Source organism: Hesperophylax consimilis, chromosome 3 (assembly GCF_061612785.1).
Source record: "Hesperophylax consimilis isolate HC1 chromosome 3, BYU_Hcon_1.0, whole genome shotgun sequence".
In the NCBI taxonomy this organism is placed as follows: domain Eukaryota; kingdom Metazoa; phylum Arthropoda; class Insecta; order Trichoptera; family Limnephilidae; genus Hesperophylax; species Hesperophylax consimilis.
The window spans coordinates 661,796-675,148 of record NC_142838.1 but is presented as its reverse complement, the minus strand read 5'-3'; the positions used below and the strand labels follow the sequence as shown (position 1 = coordinate 675,148).

Below are 13,353 nucleotides of genomic sequence, written 5' to 3'. Positions count from 1 at the left end.
AGTTCTGTTAAATTCTGCTTTGTTTCCCTCCGTTCTTTGAAGGTTTCAATCAGTTTCTTAATCCAGTATGCTGGGTCTATATTTGGCTGATTTCCGTTTTTCAACCTCCAACCTGACTGTTGGTATGTAGCAGAGTCTGTTTTGGATCCGAAAACTGGCCATAACGAGACCCCTTCCTCATTTATGGATAGTTTGTCTGGCGAACACTGTAACAAGGTCAGGTCATGCACTCTTCGTCCCGAAGCTAACAAAAGTAAAGTCGCTGCCCTTCTCGAGACTTCAAAGAGACTCAACTTTTTGGGTGGGTTAGCTTCTAACCAGGTCAACACCATTCTGGGATCCCAGATAGGAGGCTTAGACAGTTTAGGATGCCTTAATGCTGCGGCTTTGAGAACTTGTCTGACTAGAGGGTGTGAGCTTAGGTTTTCTTCTTCAGGGCTACTGAAAGTTGTTACTACTGATTTATGGAGTCGAATTGTGCTGGGAGAGAAATTGTCTTCTAAACTAAGATCTGTTAAAAATCTTGCCAGGTTACTTCCTGTAGGGACATTCGGGTTTACCCCGTGATTTAATGCCCACTTTTGCCACCTAAGCCATGCCGGTTTATATGTTTTAAGTGTGGATTCTCTCCAACCTGACTTTAAAAATTCTTTCTGTTTGTCCGACCAATCTGTTAATGACTGACTCCACCCCGGCACTTCCACACCTCCAAAATAAAATCCTCTACTTGTGGAGGAGGTTTCAAGGTTCTGGTGTCTATCAGCACTTCTGTCAGGTTCATTATGGTGAAAGGAGGGCTCGTCGCTCGACTTTTCAAGTCTGGTCTCCAGAATACTTTCTTCCATCTCGGGGCTACAATCAGGTATAGGCCCTTGGCCCGGTTGAGGTGTGCGAGAACTCTCGGCATGAGGCACGGAGGGGGGAACACCCAAGCTAGAGGGAAATCCCACTCTCGAGTCCAAGCGTTGACAAAACTTGCCTCTTTGTCGAATGCATTTAGGGACACATAATCTTCTACAACGTGAGCTGTCTCCGATGCAAACAGGTCTATAGTTGGTCTCCCCCATTTTGCAAAAATCAATTTTGTTGCTGCTGGTAAAAGATGCCACTCCGGAGGTTCGCGTTTTCTGGAGAGTTGATCTGCCACCTCGTTGAACCTTCCTGGTAGGTAGTGGGCAGACAGTGAAATGCGATACGTGTCTGTCATCTGAAGGACTTGACGAGTCGCTTCGAGCAATGTCTTGGATCGTGTGCCGCCTTCGTTGCGAAGGTACGCGACCACCGATTTGTTGTCTGACTGGATCAGGAGACCCGAGTCTGACAGCTCTGGCCCGTGAGGAGTAAGTGCTGCCAGCACGGCGAGCATTTCCTTGACATTGCTGTGGAGAGGTTGCTGTGTTTGGGACCAAGCTCCACTCAATCTGAGGTCGTCTAGCTGCGCACCCCATCCCCAGTCCGAGGCGTCGGTCGTGAGGGTGTGACGAATCACTGCTTGATGCATTGGTGACCACGTCTGCAGGGACCTGCTCCACCATCTCAGCTCCTCTATCGCTGTTCGAGGAATGGGATGGAGTCGTCTCGGTTTGAATGCAGGCAGCTTGCGACTGGCACACTGTAACATGCGAAGGTTAAGCCTGCCTCTATGAATAATACCCAAGAGGCTCTGGGCCTGCTCAAGTGACCACCTTCCTAGATTAATGTATTGTTTCAGTAAATTTGTTATTTTCGCTATTTTAGTTTGCGGGAGGCCTTTTAAGTCGTCCCTTGAATTCCATGAAATTCCCAAATATTCAATTTTCTGAACTGGACACAGAGTGGATTTACTGAATTGTATTATCCACCCAAGAGTTTGTAACATTGAAATAGTTTCGAATGTATGCATTTTCAATATATTTTCATTTTGATGTACTATCAAAAAATCATCTAAGTAAACAATTATTCTGAGACCTTTGTCTCTTAATTTTTGCGCTATCCAATTGGTAAGTGAAGCAAAAACCTTTGGAGCTGAGGCTAGTCCAAAAGGCAAACATGTCATTTGAAGCAGTTCTCCATTAAAAATCAGTCTCAAAAAACGGCGATGATTCTCATGAATTGGAAGATGAAAGTAGGCTTGAGAAAGGTCCACTTTAACCATCCAGTCGCCTGGTTGAATAAATGTTGCAACCTTATTAACATTAATAAGTCTGAATTTGCTAATAGCTAAGAAATTGTTCAAACGACGAAGGTTGAAGACCGGCCTAAATGACTCGTCTTGCTTCGGTATGAGAAACATCCGTGACAGAAAGGAAGGCGATATTGAAGCTGATTCTAATATCTTTTCCTTTTTCATTTTTAAACATTAGTTTATCATTTAAAAAAATGTTTATTTGTCGTGTCATTTCGTCTGTGATTTGAGTTTTATAAGTTGAGCTTACCGTGTCTGCCACTATACTTAGAGGGGGTTTCTGCCGAAAGGGTAGCTTGTACCCTCGCAAAATGGTTAGCAGTGTTGGTGGTGCTTCCAATTCTTCCCATTTGCTTATAAAGTGCTGTAATTGTCCCCCCTGAAACGCCTTCTCAGGATAGTCATAGCCTATCCTTGTTGCCAAAATTCCTTCTTGGTTTGGCTGGTCCCCTCTTGTCCGCACCTCTTGCATCTTGATTAGATCGCCTTCCGCGGGGGGCTTTGTTGTCTCGGAAGGGCTTGTTGTCCCGAAACGTCCTGCTTTCCCGAAAGGGCCTGCTCTCACGAAAAGGCTTCCTCACTGGCACTTTCTTTGGCATCTGCGAGCTGGTTGATGGCTGAGGGTCGAAGCTTGAATGTGGGAAGCATTTATCAAGTCCTCCCATCCGCTGAATCTGGGATTCTAGCTTCATTGGTTCAAAAAGATAACCCGCTGCTGGAGGAATATTTTTGACTGCCTCCCGTACGTAACGGCTCTTTATTTCGTTAAGGATTGCGTCCCTACGATGCTGGATCGCATTTGCTCTCCTTCCACAGACCATCTGCAGGACATCTTTGGTCACTGTCTGATATTGCGTCTCCGGGGCAAATAGGGACTCCACTTTCTTGAAAAGGGAACCTGCTGACAATTCCTTGCCTTCCTCTGCACCCCAGTTTACCAGTTCCTGAAGAGATTTCTTGAGGCACTCATTTTGCTGCAACAGGGCATGGCTTAGTGACCCGCAAAATTTGTCAAGTGACCCCGCGTATTGCTCTGCCTTATTCAAATGCAGAAACTCTCCATTAACCTCCAACTGGTTGAACATGGGGTTGGCCAGGTATTTTCTTACGACCTCCCCATACCTTACTTCGTTCCATTCAGGCGAACCGAAGTGTTGTAAATCTTCGATTTTCTTTACGCGGTTTGCGTCAGCCTTAGGAACTGTAGGTTCCTTACACGTGGTTTCCGCCATCGATAGGTTTAATTCCTTGAATTTATGATTAGGATTTACTTATCCCATCCCTAGCGAAGATGGTGAATTTCTCTCCACGTGTATCTCTTGATCTTCCGATGATGCGTCCTCGTCGGAATCCAAGTTTCTCCTATCTTCGTATGTTTTAGACGCCATGAAGTCCTGAATAAACGAGCTAATGTGCTCCACTTGAGCCGTGAGTTTATCAATGCGATGTTTTTTCGTAGATTTCGTCGATTTCGGCAACTTTCGTTTCGGCTCATTTTGTTTTGGCAAAATAATATTGTTCACTTCTTCTACCGTCATCTCTACCGAATCGGATGATGACATCTCGGAGCCACTCATTGTTTGAACAAGAAACCAAAACACAAAATAAAAGGTACACAAAACACAATGTAAATAAGCAAACAACACAAAATGGCCGACGAACTTTTCCGTCGTGTTCACCACGTGTTTTATCCGTTTTTAAACAGTTAAAAATTTAAAAAATACTTCGAACAGCCTCGCTGTTATAATATAATGTATTATCTTGAAATAATTATAAACTTAAAATAATTATATACGGGAAAAATCGTTATAAATTCGGAGCTACTTCGCAACGACAACGCCAGCGACGGAATTTAAAACGCTAATGAGAAAGAATGCCGTAAACAAAAGTCGCATAGGGGACGCTTTACTTTTGTGTAGCATCTGGTGACCACTTGACCAACACAAGGTGCTGAAAAAGAGCGGGAAAGTGCCACGCGAAAGGGAATTTGAGAATGCTTCTCTCAATAAAGGTTTTAAATGACGGTTCAGGCTACATAATAATTATTATAGTTATTCTTATCAAAAATGCATGCCATATTTAAACTAAAAAAATATACTTATTACATATCAAATGCATATTATAAAATTAAAAGTGTACTATGTGAAAGTCTTATTCTAAACAAAGAAGGATTATATTATTCCCGAGTGCAAATAATAAAATAAAAGGGATAGCTCATGTGAGAATGTTCCTAGCGCCTAAGCCGTGCAGTCTCTGAGATACTCGGCACGAGCTGTACAGACAAATAAACAGCACAATGAAACTACTTAGAGACTGATTGAAAACTCGCTTCACGTAAATATTCCCTACTTCGTATTCTGCAAAGAAATAGAAATTCGATAAGGCGGACATTATTAGAATTGGAGTTGCGAGGAAAGCATTGAACCTGTTGTTCATAGGCTCCGTCAGCACGAGCCCGCTCCACCTCCGGTACCAGGCGCTCTGCGACACGCTGGTACCTATTCCCTCCAACACTATTCCCAGGTAGTTGAGGATTGTCCAAACTAAAATAAATTTCTCAGCTCCGTGCCAGAAGAACACGAATATGAAACAAGCTAGCGAGGCAAACACTCGCATGACCGACCACTTCACACTCCCGCGAACAAATCCTCGCATTACCGGCGTGTATATGTATCTGCAAATATACAACAAAGCTCATATTAGGAATGGTGGCAACATCGGGAAACGAATTGAAGACATCCAAAATCATTTTGTGTAATTTATAATAAAAATTTATTCTTACCTTATTAAAAATTTGTGCAATCCCGAATCAAAATACTTCCACATTTGTGAATATCGATGGACCCGGGCGATACAGCGCGGAGGCGTCTCGGGCTCTACGTGGTCCAAGGCGGCCAGAGTCCCCGACAGACCGTACATCACCAGGTACTTCATGTAGAAAAACAGACCCATCCACAGCCCGCTGCCGTAAAGACTCCAGTTCGGCATTATCTCTATCATCTGCAGTATAACAGTACTCATTACTTTGGTCCAACTAGTAAAGGGAGCTGCACATTTCATCATAAGATTGTTCAGACTCGCCTTACCTCTGGATAATACTGCAGCGCATTAAAGTATATGAAATGCAAAGAGAACTCAACAAACAAAAACCATCCCACATATCTGGCCAGGTTTGAAGCGAAGCAGAATATTCTTCTCTTTAAAGAAGACTTGTATGGAGAATGTAGAGACTTTATGAAATCACTGTAAAGAATTATCGGCCCCACAAACAATACGGGCAAATAAAATGTGTAACTCAGCATATTTAATATTTGAAGCCCAGTAATTTTTTTATGGGGTTTTTCTTTGACGTCTTGTGCGATTCCTATTGTTTCCAAGGAGAAACTTAAGCACCTGAGATGAACCCACAGCGTGACCGCCATCAACATGTAATTGTACTCGTAGGCGTGGATGAACAAATAGTTGTAATTCGTTTTTAAAAAATCTATTACAACTAATAACAAACAACTGCTGAACCATATTGATTTGGATTTTCCGCCCAGTCTTAAAATGAGTAAATAAATCAAAGGTTGTGCAGTTAAAAAGCAGAACAAAGTTAGACCCAATTTGTACAAAATAAATCCCAATGATACAAAAATGTACCAAATTTGTGGATGGTGATTGTTATGTCTAAGTAATTCTGCACCACAGAAATGTAAGAGGTGCCAGGGGTAAGACGTGATGGCAAATTTTTTCCAGACTGTCCACTCTTTATCTGAAACGTCTTTAAATCTGCCGACCACCGACCATCCAGCTTCAAAATCTTCTGTCGAGTCCGTTACATAAGAATCAATCCCTAAAAAAATAAGTTTAGTAAATAATAGAATAATGCTTTACTAATAAATCAAGTAGCTGAAATATTCTTAATACTTACGTCTCGTAAACAAAAATAGATTATAAAGGCTGTAAATAACTGCCGAACACCATATTAGCAAATGAAATGCAAACTCCATTTTAGAATCGTTTTATGTATACGAATCCCCCTAAATGGGAGAAGATATATCATTTAAACACACTGAAAGGGATACATTAATTTAGCCTATAAGTATAATATATTGCTTTATCTTCACAAACAACCATTTTATTCGTAATTCGCAACTGTCAAAGTGACAATCGCTGATAACTTTAACTTATTGAAAATAGGCGCGAGACCGAGATCGAGGTCATAGATAACACGAGTAGTGATGGTAGAATTGAAATGAATATTTTAATTCGTTTCCTAAGATGTTCGAATCTTCAGGAAATTTCGAAATAACCACTCCGGTATGATCGAAATGTTCCCATATATAGTTATTCACAATAAATAGTGTATAATTTTTCACTTTTCACATGTAAAAGACCCTAAAAAGGGCGTTAATAAATAAATCAATTACTCAAATTAATAGCTGTAATAAGTATCAAAAGTCTGAATTTCGAAAATAAAAATCAGGAGAAAAAATTAACGGCCCAATCATTGGAAATATGTGTAGTTTTAAAATAATGCTGAATAAAACGTCACATACATTTTTCAGATTTGACTAAGCCATAAATAAAAATGTTCTTCGTCGAAGTGTGCTAAAATTGACAAAGTAATTATTTGATTAAAATGGGTCACACAGCATCCCCAAAGATGACATAGGCCCTGAGGGAAATTATTTCCTTCAGGGCCTCCTGTGTGGAGTAAATATAAAAAAAGGTAAAGTAAACCTCTCGGCCTCAAATGATAACCCACCCACTTCAAGCATTAGGATCAAGATTTCTAGCAAAAGTTATAACAAAGATCGATGAACTCATGATTTTCATTTCGGGTTTATAAATATATTTATTAGGTTTATAAAGATCAGACTTAACGGGCTCACTCCTTCTGACCCTAATAAGGCACTCCCAATGTTATCCCAGTTAGTGGTTATGATTGAATATTAATATTGATTAGTATGTGTAAATGCAAACGTTTTCACATTTATAAGTCTTACCAAACAATTTTTTGTAATGCTTGTTCTTTCTCCACAGTGCACATTACTCAAATTTTGATGTTTTCTTATTTTCTGCCTCGACCCACGGCGCCGCGGAAAATACAAAACGAACCACAGAACACGTAACGACTGTATAAGGGGACAAATAACAATTTAACTCAATAACGCAAGAATGTGAGAGTGGAATATTTTCTAACTGTAAGATTTAGCTTTATTATGTCTAAATTTAAATTGCATATAGGTACTTATCACAATTTTAAAAAATCTAAAATATTGATAAAATATTTGATGATGAATAAATTCATAGGAATACTGCCTGCAATCTCGAATAATCAAATTACCAAGCGTTTTTTCTTGAATACTTTTGCCTTGGCTTGGGTTTCGTCAATAACACGATTACCAAGAGGCGAGAAGATTGGTAGCTGTTCTTGTGTTAGTAGTTACTAGTGTTAGTGTTCGGTATGTCCATGATCGCGCTGTCGGGTTAAGTCATCGCCAGTACCAGTAGTCACAATTAGGACACACAATACACATTATATGTTTTCTGTAAACTAAGTAGGTGTCGTTAATAGTTGCACTCATCAATTGAGTAATAGATATTATTCGTGAATGAAGTATGAATTTACAGTGTTTTGTTTTGTATTATTTCAAGGTTCGCACATAGCATCTTCACCCACCATCTACTAACACAATAACGTCATGAAGAGAAATATTTTGTTGACCTGTTTTGCTGCATTACTCATCTGCAGCACAGGATCCCTGGGTAAGTCAAGATCATCCGAATACTATTTGTCTTCTATTCATAACACTGATAACTACTATATCTCTTTACAAATAATTGGGAATATATATTATAAAGTTATATTAGGTATATATAATAATATAGTAATACTAACATATATTGTTAATCAATTCCTTTCCGGCAAACGTTTATAAAATATTTGTTTTGTACCTACTGCTGCGTGCATAGATTTGAATTCACGGTAAAACGATTGTTTTTAATTGGATTTGAATGTGTTAGAATGTTATCGGCAAAGTAACGAAGTGAACGATTAAGCCGAGAAAAAAATTGCCTTGAAATAAATCGATTTTCACAAGTATTTCTCATGTTAGTCAACTTATGCTGGCTTAGATATTTCTGCTTTAATATAATTATATCCAATGAATCAGAAATATATAGAAAGTCCCCAAATGTTAAGACTTTGGTTTATGTAGGATATTATAATATCATTAATAATTTATTGTTATCATCACAAATTGTGTCAAAACGTTCAACTCTCAACCTGCTTCGGACAATTCGGAAGATAAGGTTGTTTATTTTTAAAATGTTTACACAAATTCTAAATAATTTTATACTATGGGTCAAAGGTTACAAGTTATCGTCTATTACTTGAAGTAATTAGGATTAATTTGCCATTGTTAGGTATTAAAACTGTTGTCTGATAATCACAATATTTCCAATGAACCTGGAAGATCAATACGAATTTAATTACAAATACATTTCAAACCACGAGTAAATAAATAATCATTGTAATATTTGATGAAAATGGACAAACTATCTCACTTCTCAAGTGAATTCCATTAGGTGCCTACCTATATTAATTCCATTAGGTACCCATCTGTATGAATTCCATTAGGTACCTACTTATATGAATTACATTAGGTACCCATCTTTATGAATTCCATTAGGTACCTACTTATATGAATTACATTAGGTACCTACCTATATGAATTCCATTAGGTACCTACCTATATGAAACTTAATTTATTTTGTTTGTTTGTTTCAAGGACTCGATCGACGGCTAAATCAGGCTTTACAAAATGCTAACATAGATTTCCTGTCCTTTGAGGGTAATAGAAAACCCGCGGTGGTACCTCCGATAAATCCAGTTCAGCCAAATATTGACGGTCCCAAGGTGACCCTTACTTCCACTACTACTTCCACCACTACCAAACCAACAACTCCAGCGTCAGGAGTAAAATTGTTGATTAATAAATTTAATTCGGGAGCAACTGACGGCGAAAGACAAGTTCCGGTAATCCGTCCAAACAATGGTCCAAGCACTAATATTAACAGACAAAGTAGTGTCGGGATCAACTCGAACACAAATCCAAACCCGAATCCGGGCCCGACGATCCACAATCAGAGACCACTCGCGCCAGGGCCAGCGGGGCAGCCGAGTGCTCCCACGAGGGAAGAATTCTTCGGGTTGCCTAAAAAAGGAGATCCAACAGTAGCGCCTCCAGCAGTGACTCCAAAACCAATCAGCTGGAGTTCAGTGGTATCAGGCAACAGTAAGCCCGGGGGACCCCCTTCCACTGGAAATGTACCGAGCGCCACCCCTGGGAAGCTGCCGAGCACTGCGGCCCCCGCCCCCGGCCCCGGCAGGGCTCCGAGCAGTATTTCCCCCGGGAATGTCCCAAAGAGCGCACAGAGTCTGCGGCCGATCTCCCTCGGAGAGGACAGGAACAGGCCCCAGAGCACCGGACCGGCGCAGCCTGCAGCCGGGGCGACAGCCAATGAGCTGGTTAGCGACGTCGAGTTGAAAGATGTCAGCGAAGCCATGTTCAGAAAAGACACTAACAATGCAGCAAAATACATAACGGTCAACTACCAAGGAAAGACTTCTTCGTTCTCAAAAACTGACCTCGCTCCACAACCGTGAGTAGGCTATTGACTAACAGTTATCATAATGATCAATTACCTTATAATTCGTGCATATATTATATTCGTTGACACGAAAAATATAATATATGTACCAAAAACTACACACGTCATCACATACTACATAACTTATTTGTAGACTGCTGACAGTTCAGCCAGCGGCCTGGAGCATTCCAACAATAGCGGCGATGAAAGTTTTGTTTGACAATTATGAACAAGACACCACAGTCAACGAGCACATTACACCCCAGGTTTGTGTTACTCCATAAATCATTATCTGTCAAATGACTAGGACCTATTGAAATTATTATTAACATACGCGGAATTATTATTGTTACAGGAGAGAAATGAAGAAAATGAATTCTTGGATGCCATTATGGCGACTTCTGTGATAAGACATTTGATGACATTTTTGAAAGAAAAAGGTGAGGAAACCACATTCATATCAAATAATTATCATAACTCTTATTGGATTCATATTGGCCTCCGTTGTCGAGGGGTACCTAAGGTTCTCTTTGCGGCACGTTCAAAAGTGGAAGATATTCAGTATCGCCCTGGTGTGAGACCACCATTCAGAATTGCCATTTTGAATGGCCAAAGCCATTTCAGTTGCCTGAAATGGCTTTGGCCGTGTTTAATTGCTTTTTAGCTTTCGCCCATCTAAAAATAAATTGACTAATATCCCCCCCCAATCTCCTTTCTACAGGTCTAGTGACCCCCGACCCCAGGCAGCAGAAAGACGTCCTGAAGCAGATTTGGTTCAACATGTACTCGAGGGGAATGGGTAAAATCGGGAGCTCTGGCTTTGAGCATATTTTCGTATCGGAAATAAAGAATGGAGAAGTTTCAGGTAAACACGAAAATACAAAATACTAATTAGTGTTCTGTCAAATTGCTACTGAAATTTTAACTGTATGATAATTTCCTTCGTTTACTTTAGGGCTACACAACTGGATTTACTTTGAAGGAGAGGAAGCCGCAAATCGTGCAAATTATTTGGGATACTTGAAGAAAGTTGATTTAGCTGACGTGAGTTTCTCATTCCAAAATAATAACAATAATAATTAATTAAATTTGCATCTTCTCACTATTTACCCCAAAACGTGGTGCTATATTTAAGGTGATCAAATTTTATTAGGATGATTTTAATTTATTAATTTAACCGGATCTCCAACATATCATGACACTCTTACAATACCTCAGATAATTCATTTGCTAAACTGCGAAAGACAAATGTGCCAAAATCAGAATGAAATGGCGATGAATGCATTATGTAAATTCATAGAATAAATAAGAAAAGCAGAAGTGCCTTCCGTAGAAATTTGAAATTAAGTAGTGAACCTTCTTTCAACAAAGTTGATCAGCTAAAATTGAAACGTCTGAAACCGCTACAAGGTTGTATTTCGCCATCCCACCACGGTGAAACACAGTTGTATGGAAATAAAGGCCAAGATTGGGTTTATATTTGGATCTCGAAACACGCCCACAAGGCACTTCTGTTGTTCTTTATTCTACAGGGTGTTCGGGGGTAAAGTGCGAAACTTTGAGAGGTGATTCTACTTGATGGTAGAAGTAAAAAAGATGAATACCTTTTCGAAATTCCAACTCTTTTTTCCCATACTAAAATATTTTTCCATAGGAGAATATTTATTTTGCCATACAAACAAATCAAATTTTTTACCTAAAAACTACCCTAAAACGTTGGAATTTCTAAAAAAGTTATTTATCTTTTCTACTTCTAAATCACGTAAACTCACCCCCCGAAGTTAGTGCACTTTAATCCCGGACACCCTGAATATGTACCTAATCGTAAATATAGATCTCGCTGGAATCTGCTTGGATTCTCAGAACCATTTTGTTTCGAATTCGAATAATGAACAAAGATTTTAATTTTTGGGAGACGTACAGTTGTATCTTTGTCTAGTATCCAGATGTCTATATTTTCAAAGGTCAAAAATATAATGGACCTGAAAAGTTCTGGACAGAGCATTATATGTTGCGATTTTGCAACAATGGCATTGAAGCCATATCTAGGGTAAGGAGAAAATGCCTGGCAGCATCTTCAATAAATTTTTTTTGAAATGATTTGTGTGTAAAATGATGCTTACTGAACTATTCCGTATATAATAATGTATTCCGCTCGCGTCCCTCGAGTTTCACCCACGTTCACAGGTGATCAATGCTGCTAGTTCCTTAGAGCAGGCTCCAAAGAAATACATGTAAAACAGTCTCAGCATTCCTACATTTCGGCTGTACATTAGATTTGGCAATCGGTCTGTTTACATCAGAATGATGCCCCAAAAGCCGCCAACAAGGATATTGATCATTGGAACAATACTGATTTAAAAGAAGCTGAAAGCCTTGCGATGTTGTGAAGTAAAATTTTTAGTGTATAGGTATTATTGGTAGGCATATGTATAGGTAATTATACATTGTTATAAAATTAAAATAATAGATTTAATAGGACAAAATAAAATATATTTAAAAAACACTATTACAATCCAAACGTCCTTCGTATTTCACGCTCTTCACCAGCAGCGTCATTCATTGCATTTACAGAAGTATCTTCCCACTGCGTATGATTAGATTTTAGATCAACACATAATTTACAAGTAAAATTGCAAGAACGTCCAAAGCCCCTAAACACTTTAAGAAGATTATGAATGAGGTGATGCAAGATGCATGGCACGGCTTCAAATTGTTGAAGTTGCTTCGAATTCAAACAATTTAAAGCTGCGGGGTGAGGGGGAAGATGCATGAAAAATGGTAAAACCTACAATTTTTATTGACATATCCCATTCCTTGTCTCATAAAATACACAAAAAAATCATTAGCCGTTATAACTGCATAAACAACACAAAAATTAAATCATAATAGTTCATTTTGCACCATTTTGCATACATCAACTGTTTTTCAATTTCATAATTTTGTCATACAAGATTTCATAGACAATTTCCCCTCTTCAAAGATTTGACTTCAATGCCGTTCATACAAAATCACACGAATGCTTTTTAGGTCCATGTGATAGTGTATTATGTACCGTAAACTGCATGTACATAAAAAGGAAAGAAGGTAGGTAGGTACCCTCACAGAGATACGGAACATAACAGGAAAAAAAATGTTATTTGGGTTTGCAGAAAGGCGCCATTCTGAAGTTGCACTTTAGTCTGAAGGGGATCGACAAGCCGGTGGACACGATGTTCGTAGGCACTTCCCCCGAGCTGGAGGTGGCTCTCTATTCACTCTGCTTCCTGACGCGCATGGACCGCGCTTGTCCGCTATCGCTGGCCAACCAGCCCTTCAACCTGCGCACGCACAACTTCCGATATCGCAGCAAGAACATGATCGGGAGCGCTTTCCCGGAAATTTAAATTACTATACCCATATCACACTCGTTATTATTGTACTACTTTTTATCAATAAATAATGCTCATTTTAAATAATACTTCTCAAGCTGTAATATTTGTATAAAGATAGAAAGTATTGCTTGTTATGCCTATTCATTTTGTTTTGTTGTATTTTCGTGAATAAAA

At 39.3% G+C, this 13,353-nt stretch overlaps 3 protein-coding genes across 3 annotated transcripts; 1 reads left to right on the top strand and 2 right to left on the bottom strand.

Moving 5' to 3' along the window:
• Positions 1-530: 530 nt before the first annotated feature.
• Positions 531-2,669, bottom strand: LOC149424806 (uncharacterized). The gene is made up of 2 exons (XM_089650811.1): positions 2,415-2,669; positions 531-1,612 (listed from the first exon to the last, which is right to left on the bottom strand). Exons 1-2 carry the CDS (start codon positions 2,634-2,636, stop codon positions 674-676), a joined length of 1,161 nt encoding a protein of 386 aa, XP_089506937.1. The 5' UTR covers positions 2,637-2,669; the 3' UTR covers positions 531-673.
• A 1,505-nt stretch (positions 2,670-4,174) lies between these two features.
• On the bottom strand, positions 4,175-6,295 carry rasp (protein-cysteine N-palmitoyltransferase Rasp). The gene is made up of 4 exons (XM_089650810.1): positions 6,078-6,295; positions 5,251-5,999; positions 4,947-5,164; positions 4,175-4,838 (listed from the first exon to the last, which is right to left on the bottom strand). The coding sequence occupies exons 1-4, from the start codon at positions 6,154-6,156 to the stop codon at positions 4,379-4,381; spliced, it is 1,506 nt and encodes a 501-aa protein (XP_089506936.1). The 5' UTR covers positions 6,157-6,295; the 3' UTR covers positions 4,175-4,378.
• Positions 6,296-7,560: 1,265 nt separating this feature from the next.
• Positions 7,561-13,340, top strand: LOC149424804 (endoribonuclease Arlr-like). The gene is made up of 8 exons (XM_089647053.1): positions 7,561-7,710; positions 7,808-7,918; positions 8,944-9,817; positions 9,960-10,071; positions 10,161-10,245; positions 10,527-10,670; positions 10,761-10,849; positions 12,958-13,340. Exons 2-8 carry the CDS (start codon positions 7,855-7,857, stop codon positions 13,189-13,191), a joined length of 1,602 nt encoding a protein of 533 aa, XP_089503179.1. The 5' UTR covers positions 7,561-7,710; positions 7,808-7,854; the 3' UTR covers positions 13,192-13,340.
• The last annotated feature ends 13 nt before the right edge of the window (positions 13,341-13,353 follow it).